The sequence below is a fragment of the Anomaloglossus baeobatrachus genome, chromosome 4 (assembly GCF_048569485.1).
Source record: "Anomaloglossus baeobatrachus isolate aAnoBae1 chromosome 4, aAnoBae1.hap1, whole genome shotgun sequence".
Taxonomy (NCBI): Eukaryota; Metazoa; Chordata; class Amphibia; order Anura; family Aromobatidae; genus Anomaloglossus; species Anomaloglossus baeobatrachus.
The window spans coordinates 389068674-389092331 of record NC_134356.1 but is presented as its reverse complement, the minus strand read 5'-3'; the positions used below and the strand labels follow the sequence as shown (position 1 = coordinate 389092331).

At 46.0% G+C, this 23658-nt stretch overlaps 1 protein-coding gene across 2 annotated transcripts in view; it reads left to right on the top strand.

Annotated features, from left to right (window-relative positions):
• ELAPOR2 (endosome-lysosome associated apoptosis and autophagy regulator family member 2) overlaps positions 1 to 23658 on the top strand; it is a 236079-nt gene that overhangs the window by 76383 nt on the left and 136038 nt on the right. For both annotated transcript variants that reach the window (XM_075345231.1, XM_075345232.1), the window contains exon 2: positions 16306 to 16426. In XM_075345231.1, coding sequence (XP_075201346.1) covers positions 16306 to 16426 — 121 coding nt within the window. The remainder of the gene's footprint in view (positions 1 to 16305; positions 16427 to 23658) is intronic.

Here is a 23658-nt window from a genome sequence, read left to right as displayed (position 1 = left end):
CCCGCACACATCCCGACACTACAGCCCTCATCATTCCTGCACACATCCCGACACTACCGCACCCATCATCACCGCACACACACACCGGCATTACCTCAGTGACGTCCCCGCTGACAGCGCCATTCACTTCAGTTGCTGCGTGGAGCTCACAGGAGCGGCGGTGTTCTACTGCCACTCCTGTCAGCTTCATGTAGCAGAGCTGGATGTGTTGCGGGACCTCTGGATTACGTCGGACCTGGAGGGGTATTTGGGGATTTTAAGAAAGTGGTAAAAGAGTGTGTGTTTTTTTTGTCTTTTATTCCAAATAAAGGATTTTTTCGGGTGTGTGTGTTTATTTTCTTTAACTTACAGATTAATCATGGAGGGTATCTCGGGGAGACGCCTGACATGATTAATCTAGGACTTATTGGCAGCTATGGGCTGCCAATAACTCCTTATTACCCCGATTTGCCAACGCACCAGGGCATATCGGGAAGAGCCGGGTACAGTCTCAGAACTGTCGCATCTAATGGATGCGACTATTCTGGGCGGCTGCTGGCTGATATTGTTAGGCTGGGGGGCTCTCCATAATGTGGGGCTCCCCATCCTGAGAATACCAGCCTTCAGCCGTATGGCTTTATCTGGCTGGTATTAAAATTGGGGGGGACCGCACGCCGTTTTTTTTTAATTAATTATTTATTTATTGTACTGCACGATATAGACATGCCCACCGGCGACTGTGATTGGTTGCAGTGAGACAGCTGTCAGTCAGCGTGGGGGCGGGTCTGGCTGCAACAAATCATAGGCGCCGGTGGGCGGGGAAAGCAGGGAATACGAGATTGAATAATGGGCGGCCGGCTTTTTCAAAAGAGGAAAAGCCGCCGGAGCAGTGTGAATGCCGTGCAGCGCCGCGCCGGGGATCGGTGAGTATGAGAGAGGAGGGGAGAGAGGAGGGAGAGAGGAGGGAGAGGGGGGACAGAGACCAGGAGTGATTTTAAACGATTTCGATCGTTCTGCTGGACATGCTGAGCATGTGCAGTAGAACGTGACGAAATCCGTCAGCGGATTCCGCCGCTTAGCGCATAGCGGCGGAAACCGCCACCATAGACAATCATTAGACACCGTGGCGGATTCCAAAGGAATCCGTCATGGTGCACTATTTTAACGCTCCAAAAAACGTTACATGCTGCGTTCAATCCGCTAGACGCAGCGTCAAAATAACGCCGCTGCGTCGTCCAGCGGATGCAATGCAGACACTTGCGTTACAGTGCGTCATCCATACAACTCTATGGAGAATAATGCTGTCCGTTAACGGACTGCGCTATTCTCCATAGTGACGGAATGCGCTGAACGCAAGTGTGAAACTAGCCGTATATAGATCTGGTGGGGTGGCTGAGGGGTATACAAATCTGGTGTGGGGGCTGGGGGACATACAAATCTGGTGAGGGGGGTGGCTGGAGGCATATAGCTCTGGTGAGGTGAGGGCTGCTGGGGCATACATATCTGGTGGGAGGGGGCTGGAGGCATACAGAGCTGGGGTGTGCTGGGGGGCATATAGATCTGGTGGGGGGGTATACAAATTTGGTGAGGGGGCCATACAGATGTGGTGAGGGGGGTGACTGGAGGCACATAGCTCTGGTGAGGAGGGGGTTGGGGCATATAGCTCTGGGTAGGTGGGGGGGTCACATACAGCGTTCCTTGGTGTTCAGCTGCTCTTCCTGCAGTCTCTTTATCTGTGGACAGAGCTCAGCATGTTGCTCGGTAGCTCCGCCCACAGATGCACTTCCGTACACAAACAGCCCAGCAGCGAGCAGTGAGTGCACGCTGAGCTGCAGATTTAAAGTGCCGGCAGCCAGAGTGCTGCTGCCGCCCACCCATAACAGCAGCAGCACAGAGCCAAGCAGTGAAGCAGCGCTCGGCTCTGCTCTGCTCATGTGCATTAGGAGGGAGAGAAAGTCAGATGGGGAGAGAGCGGGTGGACGGAGCCACGGGCGGGACAAAAAGCCTCACGATCGTGACACCGGGACACCCGCTGAAATCCGGTACAGTCCCGCTGTATCCGGGACGGTTGGGAGGTATGCCCTCCCCTTTTACCTGTTACTAGGCAGTCTCCCAGGTTGGTGTTGAGGTTGTGTGTGTGGCCTGAAGTTGCTGGTGTGTTTGCTCTGGCACGGATATTCCGGGGTTTGGATTTCCACGGGTTACATTTGTGGCACCTGGTACCGCACGGGTGCTACACTATGTTCACACGCAGTATTTTTGTTGCATTTTTTTTAATGCAAACAGAAAGTGTGTTTTACAGCACCAGCAAAAGCTATGAGATTTCAGAAATCTCATGCACACACGACTGAATTTGAGAACTGCAATGTTTTTGAAACCTGCAGCTTGTCAATTCTGTCAGCATATTTGCAACATTTTTTTACCCATAGAAAGCAATGAGAAAGTGCAAATAAACTGCAGCATACAGGTTTTCCAAGTTTTTTTGCTGCGTTTTTGGTGACTAAAACTAACTTTATTAAATATGTACTGTACACAAGTCACAAATGTATTCCACAGCAAAAAATGCTGCAAAAATTCACCAATAACAGCAGCAAATCAGCAAAAACGCAACAAAATGTATGTTTTGAACGTAGAGTTTTTATTGCCAAAAGAGCAGGTTTTGGCTATAGAAAAACCATAGCTAAAGATTGTTTAAGCGATAGTTCCGGCCCCATACAGCATGTGTTTTGTCGACTGTTCACATGGGAATATGTGCTCCCAGCAACTATGATTTAGGCTAAGGGTACTTTCACACTTGCGTTGGACGGCTTCCGTTGCTGTCCGCAGCCTTGAGGAATTACGGTAACCGTTGCAGGAAACCGTTATATTCCTCATAGACTTCTATTAGCTACGGATAGCAACGGATGGTCTTGCATTGCATCTGCCCCACGGCGCATCAGTTGTTTTGACGCTGACTGTCAGTGACCGTCGGGCGGATGGAACGCTGCATGTAGCGTTTTTCTACACTTGGCGGAGTGTCAAAAAACCGCAACCTGCAGGATTCCGTCGGCGTCCGTTGTTTTTATAATGGACGCCTATGGTGGCGGATTCCGTTAGAATCCGTCATTTTGACGGATTCCGTTAACGCATCCGTCTTTACACAACTGCGCATGCCCAGATGTGTAAAGTCAAGGAAAAAAACCTATAACGGATTGCGTTATTTTGTACGATCCGTAGCATCCGTTGTGCCACTATATGCAACGCATCCGTTGCATGCGTCACACAACGCATCCGTTGCATGCGTCACACAACGCAATGCTATGAATCCCGTCCAACGCAAGTGTGAAACTAGCCTTAGTTCACACTTCCATTGTTTTACATCAGTCACAATCCGTCGCCTTAAGGAATTACGGTATCCTGTAAAATATTTTGCAGGAATCTGTTTTTCCCCATAGACGTCTATTAGCGACAGATTGTGATGGATCAGTCATTTATTGGCGGTAGGAATGCAGCATGTAACGTTTTTTTGTGTGCAGCGGATCGTTTTTTTACTGTGAGCATGCGCACAGTAAAAAACCATGATGGACTGTAAATTCAGTTCCAGCGGTAGGAACGATCAGCTGATCGTTTACAAAAGCCAGCCGCCGATTAAACAGTAAAAAAAAAAATCAATTTTTTTGCAGCATTGGTCACATCAGTTGTGCCACTATCTGCAACACATCCGTTGCATCAGTCACACAACTGATTGTGACTGATGCAAAACAACGGAAGTGTGAACATAGCCTTATATGGCCACATAATCCAGTCATCTATCTTTTCCTCTTTCAGTGCCATGTTTACATGGGCTAATGATTAGGAATCAGCATTTGGTCGATTGTCGGCTTATTTTTCTTTAATATTATATTTCAGAAATTCTCCTCATTGCTCGCAAGCTAAGAAAACTTTTCCATGTAAACAATAGATTATTTCCCAGAATGTAAAACTGTCTACAAATATGAGCATAATGCCTGTTCACACATTTTATGTTTCGCACTCCAATGGGTCTCTTGACCCGAATGTAACAGCCTCAATGATAAATATATGAGGATTTTGAGTTTGGGTCACGAGACCCACGGCCAGTTCTGTACTCAGACCACGAAATGTGGTTGTGCTAAAGGACCTAAGGGGCAAAGACTAATAGGTATTAAATGAAGCAGACTTGGTTTGTAGGGTGGGTAATGCAAGAAGTCTTCTCTCTTAAGGCTGCTTTACACGCAGCGACATCGCTAGCAATGTCGCTTGTGAAAGCACTCGCCCCCGTCGTTTGTGCATCACGGACAAATCGCTGCGCGTGGCGCACAATATCGCTAATGCCCGTCACACGGACTTACCTTCCTAGCGACGTCGCTGTGGCCGGCGAACAGCCTCTTTTCTAAGGGGGCGGTTCGTGCGGCGTCACAGCGACGTCACACGGCAGGCGGCCAATAGAAGTGGAGGGCCGGAGAGCAGCTGCAGGAAAGACACGCCCACCTCATTGCCGGAGAACGCAGGTACGGTGCTGTTCGTCGTTACTGGGGTGTCACACGTAGCAATGTGTGCTGCCTCAGGAACGACGAACAACCTGTGTCCTGAAACCGCAACGACATTTGGGAAATGGACGATGTGTCAACAATCAACGATTTGGTGAGTATTTTACATCGTTAGCGGTCGCTTGTAAGTGTCACACGCAACGACGTCGCTAACAAGGCCGGATGTGCGTCACGAATTCTGTGAGCCCAATGACATCTCGTTAGCGATGTTGTTGCATGTAAAGCCCCCTTTAGGCAATTTATCTGGCGGAATTCTGTGTACAACAGACAGGTGCCTCCCTGTAGTCTCACTTAAACCAAGTAGACTATTATGTTGGCAATTAGACAGTGACAACCGTGAACTGTTTTTTTTATCTTTTAAAGAAAACTCTACTATTAGTAATGGCGTGAAGGGGTAATTATCCCTTGTCTTTACCTGTAATTAGTACTCCATAATTGAAAAAACATCCAATGTGTGGAGGTGTCTGAAAACCTTGTAAGTCAGACAATACTAGCTTTTGCTTCATGGGGTTGTCCTCTTTCAACTATTATTACTCTGCAGACTCAATGATGTATAAAATATCAAACTAGGCTTTACTTACCATCCATGGGTGCAGCAATGCCTATCCAGCATTGTTTGGGTCTTTATTGATTGGCTGTAGTAGTGACATCCTGTCAACAGTGCTGCAGCCAATCACTGAGCTCAGTGGCTCATGCCATCTACACTGCCTGAGTGGCTGATCTCATTGATTGGCTGCAGCACCTTCAAGCTGAAGTCACTGCTGCAGCCAATCAATAAAGACTAGAGTAGCAGTGGACCTGCTGAGAGAAGGAGGACATTTTATATATTACTGAATCTATGGGCTAAAAATAGTTAAAACATAATCTGGCCATACACATTAGATAACAGTAGAAGAGCAACTGAAACTGATATCATGGATATGGCTTAACATATTTTTTTTTAATCATGGAGAAATCAGTGTGTGGATACATGACCTGTGTATATAGATCCACTATCCCACATGTAATGTTAGCATACTTCTAAAGGATAAAAAGTTCCATTTAGCATTCCACCATATTTGGATCATTTGTAATCACACACCAAACAATGGACAACTGGTGAGAAAAGTATGCATGGTGACAGTGTAAATGTAATATACAGAGGAGCATATTCTGCATACATGTCTTTAAGCGTACAACATATTGCCCTCATTTAGCCACATGCTGTCATAAGGCTGCTTCTTTTTTCAGAAGTGATAAGTGTTTGTTCTTCTGCATGTCCATACCATGAATGGATGGTGACATTCCAAGGTAAAGAGCTTCTCTAGACTCACATACACTATGTAGAGCTGCATGGCAAGGTGGGATGTGACAAGACGAGGCTGTGTACACAACCATCTCAGATATTGTGTTGTACTATTTACACCTGGTAATGATACTGCTTCTTTACCACTTTAGTCACTATTATATTCACTAGTAAACATGTAATAATTTACCACTCAGAGAATTAATAGCAACTGACAGTATTCCTGTATGATACAGCTTTGTACATGCAGTGATAAGCATTAGCCGCATGTGTCAGGACGTTTTGGTGCTGACGTGACATTGTATCTGCTGATAAAGAATAAAACTTCCATCTTCTAACTTGCTTTAAAGGGCTGTACAGAAAACTGCTTTTATTATTTAGTAGGTAGAGACAGTCTATGAGAATCACTTGTAGCGGTCCTATAGTTAGACCTTACTACACTGGAATGAATGAATGGATATAGTGTCACATAAATTGTGGGGCATGTAATGTTTGTATATAGTGTTGGCCATTTCCACATGCTGGGGGGGGCATGGGCAATGCCTGGTGAGTAACAGCTGTGTGTGCATGTGTTTGGCTAGCCTCCTTATCACTACAGCTACATAAGCCTGACTGATGTCTTGTTACACCCTTCTATTCAAACACCAAACCCCACAAATAGACGACTTATCTGCTAATATGTGCACACATTCCCATTAGTTTGCTTTAGAACTTATATTGACATTCGCTCCATCTACTGACTATAGGTTTCTCTGTCTCAGAGCTTCCAAAAAGGGATTCATCAAGTATTTTCCAACAGTTTTCAGGCATTAAAAAGTAAAAATTGTTTGAATTTTATGATTTTTCATTTTTTGCCTTTAAGCCAAATTTTTACGATTTATCTGACGATCTCATTAGTGATGTCACACGCCCAGATCGTTGAAACAATTTGCCGAGATCGCACATAGGTTGTTTATTAGCAGTCACACGTAACGATCGCACAAGCGACACAAAATCGTTCAGCGATATATTGTTTGACCAAGGCAGTCGTTTTGATGTTGTTCGCCGTTTCCAGGGTGTCAAACGTACCAATATGTCTGCTGCGATCCAAACGACGAACAATATTTTGAAAATGAACGACGTGTTAGCTATCAACGATTTTCACCCTATTTGCGATTGTTTGGAGTCGCACGTAGGTGTCACATGCAACGACGTCGCTAACGATGCCGGATGTGTGTCACGGAAACTGTGACCCCGCCGACATATCGTCAGATAAATCGTAGCGTGTAACAGGGCCTTTAGGTAGAAGGAGGAGTAGTCTAGAGCGGCCAGAGAGATGCCCTATGATTTATATTACAATAGTGGTGAAAATAATAACAGAAATGTATTTTTCTGTAGTATTTCTGCTTATACACTGTGTGCAGAATCATTAGGCAAGTTGTATTTTAGATGATTTTTTTTTATTATTGATCAACAACTGTGATCTCAATCAACCCAAAAGACTCATAAATATCAAAGCTTAATATTTTTGGAAGTTGGACTGGTTTTTTTTTAGATTTGGCTATTTTAGGAGGATATCTGTTTTTTTTCAGGTAACTATTACTGTGCAGAATTATTAGGCAACTTAATAAAAACCAAATATGTTCCCATCTCACTTTTTTATTTTCACCAGGTAAACCAATATGACTGCATAAAATTTAGAAATAAACATTTCTGACATGCAAAAAACAAATCCCAAAAAATTAGTGACCAATATAGCCACCTTTCTTTATGATGACACTCAACAGCCTACCATCCATAGATTATGTCAGTTGCTTGATCTGTCTACGATCAACATTGCGTGCAGCAGCCTCCAGAGTCTCCCAGACACTGTTTCGAGAGGTGTACTGTTTTCCCTCCCTGTAGATCTCACATTTTATGAGGGACCACAGGTTTTCTATGGGGTTTAGATCAGGTGAACAAGGGGGCCATGTCATTATTTTTTCATCTTTTAGACGTATAGTGGCCAGGCACACTGTGGAGTAGTGATGGAGCATTGTCCTGCATGAAAATCATGTTTTTCTTGAACGATACTGACTTCTTCCTGGACCACTGCTTGAAGAAGTTGTTTTTCAGAAACTGGCAGTAGGTCTGGGAGTAGAGCTTCACTCCATCCTCAACCCAAAAAGGTCCCACAAGTTCATCTTTGATGATACCAGCCCATACCAGTACCCCACCTCCACCTTGCTGGAGTCGGAGTGGAGCTCTCTGCCCTTTACTGATTCAGCCTCTGACCCATCCATCTGGCCCATCAAGAGTCACTCTCAACATAAAACCTTTGAAAAATCATTCTTAAGATATTTCTTGGCCCAGTCTTGACATTTTATGTTATGTTTCTTGTTCAAAGGTGGTCGTTTTTCAGCCTTCCTTACCTTGGCCATGTCCCTGAGTATGGCACACCTTGTGCATTTTGATACTTCAGTAACGTTGCAGCTCTGAAATATGGCTAAACTGGTGGCAAATGGCATCCTGGCAGCTTCACGCTTGATTTTCCTCAATTCATGGGCTGTTAATTTGCGCCTTTTTTGCCCAACACGCTTCTTGCGACCCTGTTGGCTATTTGCCATGAAACACTTGATTGTTCGGTGATCATGCTTCAAAAGTTTGGCAATTTCAAGACTGCTGCATCCCTCTGCAAGACATCTCACAATTTTGGACTTTTCAGAGCCCGTCAAATCTCTCTTCTGACCCATTTTGCCAAAGGAAAGGAAGTTGCCTAATAATTAAGCACACCTTATATAGGGTGTTGATGTCTTTACACCACACCCCTCCTCATTACAGAGATGCACATCACCTGATTTACTTAATTTGTAGTTGGCTCTCAAGCCTATACTGCTTGGAGTAGGACAACATGTATAAAAAGTATCATGTGATCAAAATACTCATTTGCCTAATAATTCTGCTCACGGTGTATTATATAAATTAGATTCTTGCGTTTTTTCATGGCATTTTTAGTGTCTTTTTTTAGCATACATTTTTATCGCGTTTCTGCAGTTTTAGTGTTTATCTGTTTTTGTTTAAATTAAGCTGCTTTGCTTTCGATACTTCCTGGTATTTGATCTGATAAACCTTTAGAAATACAGTAATGTGTGGATTAGATGCATTTGTGGGACGTTTCTGCAGCAGAAATGCACTAAATAATGCATGTGTGTTTTTACCTGTGGATTTCCCATATGTAATGCAAAGAGAAACTGACATGTTGCGGATATTAAACATGCACCACAGGTCAATGTACACTGTGTAAAAAGAAGCACAGTGGGCAGGAGATTTCTATAAATCCCACTCACTTTGCTGGGAGTGTAATGTGGCATTTTTAAACTCAGAGGTGCAGATTTCTTATGATTAGTTATGGGCAGACCCGGACTGTAAAAGTCCAGATCCGCATGGTTTCAAAACTACCTGGGTGCCAGACCCGGGGCTGGAGTTATCTGGGAACTCCGGCTAATGATCACGGTCAGGCAACTCGGGAAATAAAAACAAAGCAAGCGCGGGGTAAGAAGTGGGGTCATCCTGGGTATCCTACCATACAGTCCCTTTTCATTCAGATGCCGACGGATAGTACAGGTTGACACTGTTGTACCCTCGGACTGCAGGGCAGCTTCAACTTGTTTGGATGTTAGTCGAGGTTCTTTATCCACCCTCCGCACAATCTTGCGTTGAAATCTCTCGTCAATTTTTCTTTTCCTTCCACATATAGGGAGGCTAGCCACAGTGCCATGGCCTTTAAACTTCTTGATGTCACTGCGCACCGTAGACACAGGAACTTTCAGGTCTTTGGAGATGGACTTGTAACCTTGAGATTGCTCATGCTTCCTCACAATTTGGATTGTCAAGTCCTCAGACAGTTCTTTGTTCTTCTTTCTTTTCTCCATGCTCAATGTGGTACAGACAAGGACACAGGACAGAGGTTGAGTCAACTTTAATCCATGTCAACTGGCTGCAAGTGTGATTTAGTTATTGCCAACACCTGTTAGGTGCCACAGGTAAGTTACAGGTGCTGTTAATTACACAAATTATAGAAGCATCACATGATTTTTCAAACAGTCCCAATACTTTTGTCCACCCCCTTTTTTATGTTTGGTGGGGAATTATATCCAATTTGGCTTTATGACAATTTTTTTTTTTGTCATTGAAGACAAATTAAATGAAGATAATAATACCAAAGAATTTGTGATTGCAATCATTTTCAGGAAGAAACTGAGTATTCTCTGACAGAATTGCATGGGTGCCAATACTTTTGGCCAGCACTGTACCTCATATGAGAACAGCATGATGTAGGCAAAGAGACTCTAAATCCAACAATGAATCATTTAGTTTACTGTGTGCAGCAGTTGTAATTAGTGATGAGTGAGCACTACCATGTCCGATACGAGCAGGTCGGACGATCGGACGGGCTCGACTTGAGTAAAGAGTATAATGGAAGTCATTGGGAAAGTCGCACATTTTTTCAGAAGATCTTATGGAAAAAAGCTTGCGTTTCCCATTGATTTCCATTATACTTGTTACTCAAGTCAAGCCCGTCCGAGTGTCCGTCCTGCTCGTTTCGAGAATCTAGCACCTGAACATGGTAGTGCTCGCTCATCTCTAGTTGTGACACAATCAGAGATTTTAGATTTAACATGTGGCAGAACTCAGACAGTTGACCCGCCCACACTACGCTCTCTATGTAGAAAGTCTATAAACAGTGAGTTGTTAATCAGAGGCGGAAGGTGGTGTGGTCAGACTAGTATGGTAATGATAATCCCAACTGATAAAACCTTCACCATAAATTAACAACAGTATAGCAGGGTAATAAATGACACATCGTTGAATTCTGTGTGTCAGCCTCTATATCTTGTTGTCTTCAGATTACACAGCAAAAACCTGTAGACAGATTCCTTTTAATGCTAATTCTACAAGTAAATACATTAGTGTCTTAATTTAGTTTTCATGAAATCATATCCACTTTGCTTAAACTGTTAAATACAATCGACTTTCTGCCCAAATAAATAAACAAATGGAAAAAAACATTGCGTTTATACTTATTTGGGAACATGGCGTTAACGGTTTGTATTATACTCGAGAGTCTGCAGTCACAAGTGTTAAGGCCCCGTCACACACAGAGATAAATCTTTGGTAGATCTCTGGTTGCAGTGAAATCATGGACATATTGTTCCATTTGTAAACAGCCACAAACCTGTTAGGCTATGTGCGCACGCTGGAGATTTACCGCGGATTTTACCGCAGATTGCCATGGATTTGCTGCAGAAAATGTGTCTAATATTTCTGCAGTCATTCCCCAGCAAAACCTATGGGTATAAAAAAATGCTATGCACACACTTAATGTGCATGTCACTTCTTTTCTGCAAGTACCTGGGGTTTTTGCCATAGATAGTCGTAAAAATCAAAAAAACGCAAAAAACGTGGCAAATTCACGGCAAAACCGCACCAAACTGCAGCAAAACTGCCTGTGGATTTCGTTGCGGTTTGGGTGCGTTTTTTTTACCACAAGAGGGGGATTCTTTCACAGAGTACGGATTTTTCTTAAGAAAAAGTCATTTTCTAGTGCGCACATGGCCTTAGGCTTGATTTTCCCAGATACCTACCCAATTGCCTAGCTGATATGTATTGAATTCACATTGCATGCATCTTTATTATTTTACTTTTTTTGTGCAGGATTTCATTTTCTACTCGAGGAATTATGCCATTTGCCTTTTACATGTGGAACTATAAAACATTTACTATTAAAGTAAAAAACATATTACGTACATTGATAATCCATGACTAATAAGCCACAATGGGCTGTTAGTATATGTACAGATTACATGTACCAGCAGACTACGGACCTGCGATCTGTGTCTTTTCATCTATTTCCTGGAGATGAAACAAGTTTCCTGAATACTTACTTCACTGTCAGTATGCTTTCCATAAAATTGGAATACTTGTACACACCTACATTTTGTTTCTCCTTTTTCCTGTTTTCAATTGAAAATCACATCATCAGACCGTTACTTTTTTTTAATCAACAATTTAGTTTAACCCTTCTTTCCAGTAATAGTTGTAACAGTAAAGGCCCCGTCACACTAAGCAACATCGCTAGCAACATCGCTGCTAACGAACAACTTTTGTGACGTTGCTAGCGATGTTGCTGTGTGTGACATCCAGCAACAACCTGGCCCCTGCTGTGAGGTCGTTGGTTGTTGCTGAATGTCCTGGGCCATTTTTTAGTTGTTGCTATCCCGCTGTGAAGCACAGATCGCTGTGTGTGACAGCAACAACTAAATGTGCAGGCAGCAGGAGCCGGCTTCTGCGGAGGCTGGTAACCACAGTAAACATCGGGTAACCAAGAAGCCCTGTCCTTGGTTACCCGATATTTACCTTTGTTACCAGCCTCCGCCGCTCTCACTGTCAGTGCCGGCTCCTGCTCTGTGCACATGTAGCTGCAGGACACATCAGGTTAATTAACCCGATGTGTGCTGTAGCTAGGAGAGCAGGGAACCAGCGCTAAGCATTGTGCGCTGCTCCCTGCTCTGTGCACATGTAGCTGCAGCACACATCGGGTAATTAACCCGATGTGTGCTGTAACTAGGAGAGCAGGGAGCCAGCGCTCAGTGTGCGCTGCTCCCTGCTCTCTGCACGTGTAGCTCCGTGCGCTGGTAACCAAGGTAAATATCGGGTTGGTTACCCGATATTTACCTTAGTTACCAAGCGCAGCATCTTCCACGCGGCGCTGGGGGCTGGTCACTGGTTGCTGGTGAGCTCACCAGCAACTCGTGTAGCAACGCTCCAGCGATCCCTGCCAGGTCAGGTTGCTGGTGGGATCGCTGGAGCGTCGCAGTGTGACATCTCACCAGCAACCTCCTAGCAACTTACCAGCGATCCCTATCGTTGTTGGGATCGCTGGTAAGTTGCTTAGTGTGACTGGACCTTAACAATGCAGTGACATGACAAGAATCTGCATACCTAATCTTATACTAAATAGTTGCAAGTCAAATTAATGTATGAGATAGCCAAGATGATTGTCTATTAAATGATCGTAGTCTCATTTTCGAAGCTGTAGTGGATGGTGAAAGTCAAAAGTTCAAAATATTGAAACATTGTTACCATTTTGTTTGTCAGTGTAGAGATTCTATGTGGGGACTCACACTGTATATAGAGGGGTTTTGTGGGAGATCACACTGTATACAGAGGGGCTATCTAGGGGCTCATCCTGTCACCCGGTATGTAGACAGGTTATGGGAGGGTTCATACTGTTTAGAAGAGCTATGTGGGGGCTCACACTGTATAAAGAGGGGCTATGTGGGGGCTCATCCAGTATATAGAGAGGCTGTGTGAGGGTTCATACTGTATAGAGGAGCTATTTGGGGGCTCAGACTGTATGTAGGGGGCTCTATGGGGATCATACTGTATACAGGGGACTGTGTGTGGGCTCATACGGTATATAGAGGGCTATGTGAGGGCTCACCCTATATATCAAGAGGCTATGTGTGGGCTGATACTGTATGTAGGGGGCTCATACTGTATATAGGAGTTGTGTATGGGCTCATATGGCATATATAGGGGACTATATGAGGGCTCACCCTAAATATAGAGAGGCTGTGTGGGGGGCTCATACTTTTATAGGGGCTGCGTTAGGGCTCATCCTGTATATAGGGAGCTATGTGGGGGCTCATGCTATGTACAGCGTGTCCACCCATATCTTGTCCACCACCATTAACTTGAGAACGGCGGCAGCTATAGGCATAGAAGTGGTGTCTAGGTATAGTAAAGTAGCCGTGTTCTACGCAATGAATCCACCTATAGCGCCACCTGGTGGAAAACAACGGAGTTAGCATTTTTATCACAAAAACGGAACGAGATAGAGAAAAAAGTGAATTACAAAGTTGCAGGGCATCAACAATTCAATATGAATTGACACCTTGCACACAGAAATGCTATAATATGAAACCTATGCCCCCCCCCCAAAACATTGAATGCTGGTCACACATTTAACTTTGATGCTCAAAATGGCTACTGTCAGCTGCAATGCACATCTGGACTCTGGACAGCATACTGTATCTTGCTGCATGTTGTGCAATATGGTAGGTGACACGTTTGCACAAGCATCTGTGATACGTCGTCGTAGGTCCTGCAATGTTGGTGGAGGGGTCGCATACACCTGCTGTTTGATGTGACATCACAGAAAGACGTCCAATGGGGTTAAGTGAGTGTGGAGGCCACTCCACACAGCCACCATTCCCAATGACTTGTAGGAAGGTCTCCATGAGGTATCGCTTCACGTCCGCAGTCTTGTGAGTTTTACACGTTCTAATCATAGCATTTCTGTGTGCAAGGTGTCGATTCGTATTGAATTGATGATGCCCTACAACTTTGTAATTCACTTTTTTTCTCTATCTCGTTTCGTTTTTGAAATAAAAATGCTAACTCCGTTGTTTTCCACAATGTGGCACTATAGATAGTTTCATTGCGTAACGCATGGCTACTTTACTATACCGAGACACCACTTCTATGCCTATAGCTGTCACCATTCTCAAGTTAATAGCGGTGGACAGGATATGGGTGGACACACTGTATAGGAGACTATGTGGTGACTCATGCTTTATATAGGGGGCTGAGTGGACTCATATTGTATATAGAGGGATGTCATCATACTTAAATCTGCTGAATATTAGGTGGTACAATTAATATAAAATAATAATTTTAATTAATATGTAAATTTTAATATTGAGCAGAATTAATTTTTACTTGTAGATTCGACCCTCCTCACCAGTCACGGTCTCTCAATTAATTGCCCGCCCCTGCTATAGAGAATGTAGATATTTTGCCATCAGATATATTTCAGCCTGTTGGGGCGACACCCCCATAGATTATTGGTTTGCATTGATCTGCAAGATTTCTAGGAAGGCATTTAATGTGAATTACCAATGTAAGTAGAGTTTATAATATCCTATAGAAAAAGCCATGCATAAATGTGACAAATCAGTGATTTTGTTCTGTAAGAGAAACATAGAGTTACCCATGTAAATATGGGAACAGTGTAAGAGATACAGTATACCTGTATGGTCACACACCAAATTAGAGAGATATGTCAGAATCTATAAGAATGATGGCATCATTTATTGGAAGCACTGGATGTTATCCCAAATGGGGTCAGACTGTTGTCCTAAGGCCGGGGCCAGACGGGGGACTACTGCGATCCTCGCATGACACTCGGCACACGCTGGCAGCACAGCGGGAGCCAGGTGTCATACGAGTGTCACTGCGACTGAGGTCCGATCATGCAATCGGACCACAGCTGCGGTGGGCGGGCAGGCTCTGAGGAGAGGCGGGCCGGCTCTGCGGAGGGGAGGGCAGGCGCTGAGTAGGGGAGGGCCGTAGCTGAGGAGTGGAGGGCCGGCTCTGAGGAGGGCAGGGCCGGCGCTGCGGAGGGGAGGGATTTATCTCCCTCTCTCCTCCGTTGCCGGCTATTGCCATTCTCGCCCTGCACTTGCGGTACACCGGTGTACCGCGAGTGCAGTGCGATTTTTCTCTCGCCCCATACACTTGAATAGGTGCGAGAGACAGAGTCTCGCATTACAGTCGCAGCATGTTGCAACTGTTTTCTCGGTCCGATTAGGGCTGAGAAAATAATAGCTCATGTGTGCCGACACATAGGTTTATATTGGTCCGAGTGGAATGAAATGTTTTATCGCATTCCACTTGCTCCGATTTTCATGCCGTGTGTCTTAGGCCTAATTCTAAGAGGCTGATTTCCATTTATCCTTAATGCCATCCTAGAAGTCGGGCGTTTTACGTTTTCTCCATCAATCTTTGGACATGTGTGATACTAGTGGCAGCTTTTGGATCCTTTTCATTGTTATGATATTTGCAGACACAGCTTTGGCTTCCGCTGATTGTATAGTCGTTCAGAGACAGTGAGACTGTAGCTCAATCATTTGGAACAAGTCAGTAAACTGCTGGCCATTTATTTCCTACAGTTACTCATCAACTGAAAACACAGCCAAGTGTATTTGCTGGTGCGTGGCGTGAAAATATCCTCTTGTTATGACCATGTTTATACTTTACGCATATTAGAGAAAAAGATTGGATCGCTGCTGCTGAACTCAATTTCATTTTCATTGTTATACATGTAAATCCGTATTTCATGTTTCTTTTTTATCCAGAAAACAAGTCAAATGATCTACAGAAGCCTTATTCTCAAAACAAATCAGCTTTTTTAAAGGCTGCAAAAAGGGGCAACGAACATATGTTATAAACCAAGATATATACATAAAAGTGATACGGTATGTTTTATAGTGTACCCAAGACTACGCACCAAACTGTATATTGGTGGTAAAATACAATGTGTTAGAAAAAAGGACATGATAAATAATGGCGTGCTTATGTTTTCGTAATGTTATGTGTACTTATTGGACTTGCCCATATACTGACTGGACGTTTCCCTTTGCTTGTTAGTATGCTGTGCTGCTATAATCAGTATATATTGGAATTTTTCAGGGGGACTATCATTATGAATACACAGAATGTGAAAGCACTGGATCTAGGTGGAGAGTAGCTATACCAAATTCAGAAAAACAATGCGTTGGATTGCCAGATCCAGTCAAAGGAAAAGACTGCAGTAAGTAGACCGCAACTCAGTTTAAAACACTGTCTATAAACTGAAAAATTGTATTTGAAATTGATTTGTATTGTACTCTATTAAAGGGAATCTGTCATGTCTGGAAAAGCTATTCACCTGCAGTTATAGAGTTAATCTACAAGTAAATAGTGCTCACCAGGGGCGTAATAATCACAGTCAAAGAGGGTGCGACAGTGACCAGGCCATGCTAGAGGGAAATCGTTTGATCCTAGCATCTACTTCAGGATGTGTGTCCAAGGATGCATATTCAGCTGAAGTGTATTGCAGCCCAATGACTCATCAGGTCCCTGCACTGCAATAGATACTGCCGGTCAATCAGAGGCTGTCAGCTGATGTCTTCCTGCCTGGCATGTCATGTGTCCCAATAAGAGGCACACCGATATTAGCTACTGTCCTCTGCGCCAGCCACAAAAGAGGACGCCGTGCATCGTGGGAGCAGAGGAAGTTGAAAAGAATGTTTTTATTTTTTTAATGCGTTATCTGTAGGATGGGGACATACATACCAGGGTGGGGGAACATATTTACCAGGATGAGGGAACATTTGTACCAGAAAGAGGTTAAGGATGGGGGACATGCATACCAAGATGGGGGATATATATACCAGGATGAGGGATATATATACCAGGATGGGTGACATACATTCTGCAACATCAAAAACTCACCAAAAGCTCATGGTGGGAATATAGCCTAAAGCTGGGTTCACACTAAGCGACAGCGACAACGACGTCGCTGTTACGTCACCATTTTCGGTGACGTAACAGCGACCTTGTAAGTCGCTGTTATGATCGCTGCTTAGCTGTCAAACACAGCAGAAGCAGCGATCATAACGTCGCTGTGCTACATGTGCAGAGAGCAGGGAGCCGCGCTTAGCGCTGGCTCCTTGCTCTCCTAGGTACAGTACACATCGGGTTAATTAACCCGATGTGTGCTGCAGCTAGCTACATGTCACAGTGCAGAGAGCAGGGAGCCGCGCGCACTGCTTAGCGCTGGCTCCTTGCTCTCCTTGCTACAGTATACATCGGGTTAATTACCCGATGCGTACTGCAGCCACATGTGCACAGAGCAGGAGCCGTCGCTGGCAGCAAGAGCGGAGGCTGGTAACGAAGGTAAATATCGGGTAACCAGGGAAAGGTCTTCCCTTGGTTACCCGATGTTTACGCTGGTTACAGCTTACCGCAGCTGCCAGACGCCGGCTCCTGCTCTCTGCTCGCTTCATTTCGTCGCTCTCTCGCTGTCACATACAGCGATGTGTGTGTCACAGCGGGAGAGTGACGACCAAAAAATGAAGCTGGACATTCAGCAACGACCGGCGACCTCACAGCAGGGGCCAGGTCGTTGCTGGATGTCACACACAGCGACAGCGACGGGATGTCGCTGCAACGTCACAGAAAATGGTGACGTAGCAGCGACGTCGTTGTCGTTGTCGCTATGTGTGACACCAGCTTAAGGCTATTTATCTGCAGATTACCCCTACAAATGCAGGAAAATAACATTTCTGGACATGACAGGTTCCCTTTTAAAAGGTTGTTTACTATTAGGACAACGCCTAGTCATTCCCCATGTTTGGCTCAATTAATATAAAAGAGCTTATACTCACCTCCCATGCTGCTGCTGGAACACCATTCCAGCGGTGCAAGCGCTCATGTGTCCGGGGCTCCTGTGAGGTTGTGACGAGCCCTGTACCCAATCACTCCTGGCTTCTCTCTTCGCCTTCAAACGTTTGAGTATTAAACAGGAAGGGAGTTCCCAGCTGCAGCTCTCACTTCCTGTTGACAACTCATACGTCTGAAGGTGGGAAGAGAAAAGCCGATAGTGATTGGGGAAAAGGCTTGTGTGAAGTCAAACCTCACGTGAACCCCAGGAATGTGAGCACCAACGCCACTGGAACGGCGCCAGTATTGGAGAGGAGTTTAAGCTTTTTGAAGTTAATGGGAGTACACATGGGGAATGAGAAGGGAGGGGTTGTCCTAGTAGTGGACAACCCCTTTAAGCCTGACAATCTAGGGGCTCATCCAGACATCAGTGATTTTTCTTTTCTGATGAATTTTCATCAGTGTTTTGGATCAGATTTTCAGAATTGTATAAAGAAGATCTCCAAGAATTTTTATTAAATAAATAAATAAATAAGTAAATGAAATGTGTCGCCCACCTGTAGCGGTCGCCTCAGGGACGTTGATCCACCTTCTGGGACGTCACAGGGGCTCCATTTGATTACCGCTGGCAACAGGTATGTCAGGTTATTTACATCTGAGTCGTGACGCCACTCTCGGTTTGCGGTCAGGGTTGCAGTTTAACGAGCGTCTGGGGCTGATGGGACCTGTAGTCGGGTGGTGTGGCCTCCCGAGAGTGAGGCTGGCCCCAGGGGCTCGGGTGTGTGTGTAGAACAACAGGTCGCAGAATAACTCAGTCGCAGTCCAAAGGGTCTTTCAACTTGTTTACTCACTTTTTGATGGTTGGTGAGATACCCGGGCGATGCTGAGATTATACCAGGTGGAACCAGGAACTCATGCAAGCCGTTCTGAGGGTAGCTATTAGCTCGCCTTCCTTGCACTGATTTTGTTTCGGATAACCCCTGACTTGCAGTATCGTGGGATTCATCCAGGGAAGTCGCTACTGCTTTTCCTCCCCTTTCTGGCCCATTTGCCGGCAGCGTGGACCAGGTGAGATGGCTTCTGGCCCTATCTCCTTATGGGTCCCCCTGTTGCTGCTGAGGCTCGAACTCTGTATCTTTGGTGAGGAACCTCTAGTCCCCTCACCGGCAGGTTTAGCAGATCAGTAAATGGATGTCTGGCTCTAGGGACCTGTTCCCTGTGTGTGCGTAGTTACCAGCAGTCCCCATACTCGACTGCCTCTCTTCAGGTGTCTTTCAGACTGACTTTCTGGTCACTGTACTCCCCCGCTAACAACTACCACACTTGCAGGGTCTGACTAGCGTGGCTGTATGTCTGCTTCTTTCAGCAACTTCTGTACACTGCTCCAGACTGGCTTGCTCCTCCTCCTTCCTTACTGCCACTGCAACCTAGCTTCCAGCCCCTCCACTGCACCCCTTGCTGAGAATTGAAAGCTAGCCTCTTCAGAGGCTACCCAAGGGTCCCCTCTAAGGGCTGCTTTACACGCTGTGACATCGCTAGCATTTGCTGGTGTTGAGCGCGATAGCACCCACCCCCGTCGTACAGGCCGATATGTGGTGATCGCTGCCGTAGCGAACATTATCGCTACGGCAGCGTCACACGCACATACCTGTTCAGCGACGTCGCTGTGACTGCCGAACAATCCCTCCCTCAAGGGGGAGGTGCATTCGGCGTCATAGTGACGTTACTGCAGCATCACTAAGCGGCCGACCAATAGAAGCGGAGGGGCGGAGATGAGCGGGACGTAACATCCCGCCCATCTCCTTCCTTCCTCATTGCCAGAGGACACAGGTAAGGTGAGGTTCCTCATTCCTGTGGTGTCACACATAGCGATGTGTGCTGCCGCAGGAACGACGAACAACATCGTACCTGCAGCTGCAATGATAATTGGGAATGGACCCCCATGTCACCGATTAGCGATTTTGAACTTTTTTGCAACGATTCAAAATGGCTCATAGGTGTCACACCCAACGACATCGCTAATGCGGCCGGATGTGCGTCGCAAATTCCGTGACCCCAACGACATCGCTTTAGCGATGTCGTAGCGTGCAAAGCGGCCCTAAAGGTGTGGGAGACCTGGTTGCTACGTATCTGTGTGTACACACCTCATTTTGGCCTTTTGGAATTACCTGGAAGCACTGTCCCAGCATGGTAAGGGGCGCCACAAATACACATTTATATATTACATTTTTATTTCTAAATACCCTTATTGAGCAAAAATGTATGCTTTATCTTGTGCAATCTGTTAGGAGTTTAAAGATGGCCATGGCCATCAATCAGTGTGGACCCATCCCAGATTTTAGAGGACATGCAGTAGGACAGGCTGCGTAAAGAACATCTGCTCGAGACATACTTCAGGTCAGAGCAGCATCCTGTCTGGCATCGTGAACCTGCATTTGTATGTTCAGTCAACCTGACATGAAACTGAGCGGAGTGGATTAAACAAGACAATAAACACCTTTCTAAAGCTGACTGAGAGTGAACATCCTTCTCAGTCAGCCTGACAGACTTAAGGCTGCTTTACACCAGACAATCTATCGTGCGATAGATCGTCAGGGTCACGGTTTTTGTGACGCACATCCGGCATCGCTGGCGATGCCGGCCTGTGTGACACCTCCTAGCGACGCAGTATCGCTCACAAATCGTGAGTCGGGTACTGCTCGCTAGGTTCCATAATATCGTTTGATTTAGTTGACCATCGTTTCCGTGGTAGCACACGCCGCTCCGTGTGACACCACGGGAACGATGAGCAGCTCACCTGCCTCCCGCGGAAGGAAGGAGGTGGGCGGGATGTTTACGTCCCGCTCATCTCCGCCCCTCCGCTTCTATTGGCCGGCGGCCGTGTGACGTCGCTGTGACGCCGAACGTCCCTCCCACTCCAGGAAGTGGACGTTCGCCGCCCACAGCGAGGTCGCACGAGAGGTAAGTATGTGTGACGGGGGTTACTAACTTTGTGCGACACGGGCAGCGATTTGCCCGTGGCGCAAAAAGGCCGGGGGCGGGTATGATCGATTGTGAAATTGCACAATCGGTCGTACCGTGTAAAGCAGCCGGTAGTGCAGTACAGTGAGGAATGTCTGTCTCGCTCTGCTTCACACATGTACTACAATGGCTGCAAATTGCTGGATTGAAGCTGCCATCTGTAATATCCTGACAGAGTGCAATGCATAAAAATACCTTTTTACTAAATAAAGGTACTTAGAATAATGTTCATTGTTAAAAAAGAAATTTATTTAATCACAGTTCACAGGGAACCCCTTTAATCAGTGTGTCCACTTTCACTATTTTTTTTATGCATACAAAAAGGTTTTTCAAGTAAACATGAAAATCGGAGAGCATTAGGATGCAGGAAGGACGGCATCTGAATGCTATCCAAGTTTTTCAGTCTCATAGAATTATGTGCCGCCCCGGTGTTAATCGGGCTGCTCGGATCCGGGATTGTCGTGGCTCGAGGGGTCCGGACCCGGCTTGGAGGACACTCTGATCCGTAAAGGGGGTTCTTTACAGGTGAGAAATTTGTGATGCCACCTGCGGGTTGCGGTAATCGGAGTACCGTTGCTGCTGGAGGGAGGACCGGGGAAGATGGTATGAAGCAGCAAGGTGTCAGTCCCTCCACAGATAGGGAAGGCCCCGGGCACAGGGGAGTGGTAACTTTGGGAGGACAGGGTGCAAGAACCAGGGTACTCACTGCGGGTAGTCGTGGTGTTGGATGAGGTGTAGAAAGGAGACACACACACACTGTAGGTAAACCAAAGTCTCTGAGTACAACTGCCGCTGCCGGGAGCCTGTCCAAGTACCCGGTCCCACCGGTGTCACTTAGTGATTCGGAGCCTGCCTCCATGCACAATTTGTTGTCCGTTGATGGTCCCCGTGGCTTGAAACTGTTGGGGGCCCTGGTCACTATGTGTAGTGTAGCCGTGCTCTGAAGGGCTGGCACTTGGGACCTCAGTGCGTTGCTGTGTCTGGAAACACCCTGACCCCCTCGTTGTGCTGATGCCCTCAATCTCTGAGTGTCTATTGAAGTCCTTGAAGATCCTCTCCCTTTCTTGTGAATTGTCAGGATGTTGAATTGGCTCCTGACCTAGGGTCCTATATCCCGTCGTGCTCAGTACCGGTCAGTTCTGTTGGGCCCTTCTGGTGCCGACAGTCCTCCAACTATTTCCGTCACACCCCTGTCCAACATCCCTGCAACCGGTTCCTGACTCCTCTGGACCGGAATCACTGCTTGCAACCCAATCAGTTTCCCTTAGCTCCCCAGGAGCTAACTCTCCCAGCTCCTCACTCTCTGGAGCTCACTTCTTCACTCCCCCCTCTCAGTCTGCCCAGTCCCCAAGTGGCTGGCCCATTTTCCAGCTAGTCCAACCCCCCTGGTGTGTCTGGCAGTGACTGATGTGAGGTGATTGGGTTTTATGGTGCAGATGGGAGTGACACCAGTTTCCTGGGCACTTGGAACCATGGGGGGGTAGGCCCTGCAGCCTGGGTAAGGATGCAGTTCCCTGTAGCGCCCTGATGATGTACATACCTGATGATGTATGTATGTGATGAGGGGCGCTACAATTACATTAGAGAGTGTGATCAATGACTCTGATCAAAAGCTTCTTTTTTTTAAGAACACTAAGGGGTACTTTGCACGCTGCAACATCGCTACTGCGATGTCATCGGAGTCAAATCGAAAGTGACGCACATCTGGCGCCAGTAACGACGTCGCAACATGTAAAGCCTAGATGCACCGATAAACGATCGCAAAACTGTCGCAAATTGGTGATCTGTGTAGTGTCGGTCATTTTCAGAATTTCGCTGCAGCGACAGGTACGATGTTGTTCCTTGTTCCTGTGGCAGCACACATCGCTGTGTATGAAGCCGCAGGAGCGAGGAACTTCTACGTACCTGCCTCCACCGGCTATGCGGAAGGAAGGAGGTGGGTGGAATGTTTATGTTCCGCTCATCTCCGCTCCTCTGCTTCTATTGGCCGCCTGCCGTGTGACGTCGCTGTGATGCCGCACGACCCTCCCCCTTAGGAAGGAGGCGGGTCACCGGCCAGAGCGACGTCGCAGGGCAGGTAAGTGCGTGTGAAGCTGCCGTAGCGATAATGTTCGCTACGGCAGCTATCACAAGATATCGCATGTGCGACGGGGGCGGGTACTATCGCGTGCGGCATCGCTATCATCGGCTAGCGATGTCGCAGCGTGCAAAGTAACCCTTAGTCAACAAAAAAAAATCAGATATGTGAGCAGCCACATAGACAATAACATGAGTCCTACCTATGAATCCCATTATAATTGATGGGCCTTTTTATATGTTTATATAAACAGACGGTCACAGATGGAAAAGAGCCCTGTGCACAAACAGTAAATGGGTCCTTTACAGTCCAATAACTCATCAAAATGCACAATTCCACCAACTTTGGAGGTAAAAATGGGCCCCCTTACTTCTTGGGCCCTTGTGTGGCTGCACATGTTGCACCAATGATATGTCTGCTCCTGTTCATACTGTATATCATTTGACTGCTTGTCGGCAAAAGAATCCAGAGAAATATACTACATTGATTTAGGTTTTGAATGAAATCGCCAATGAAACTCA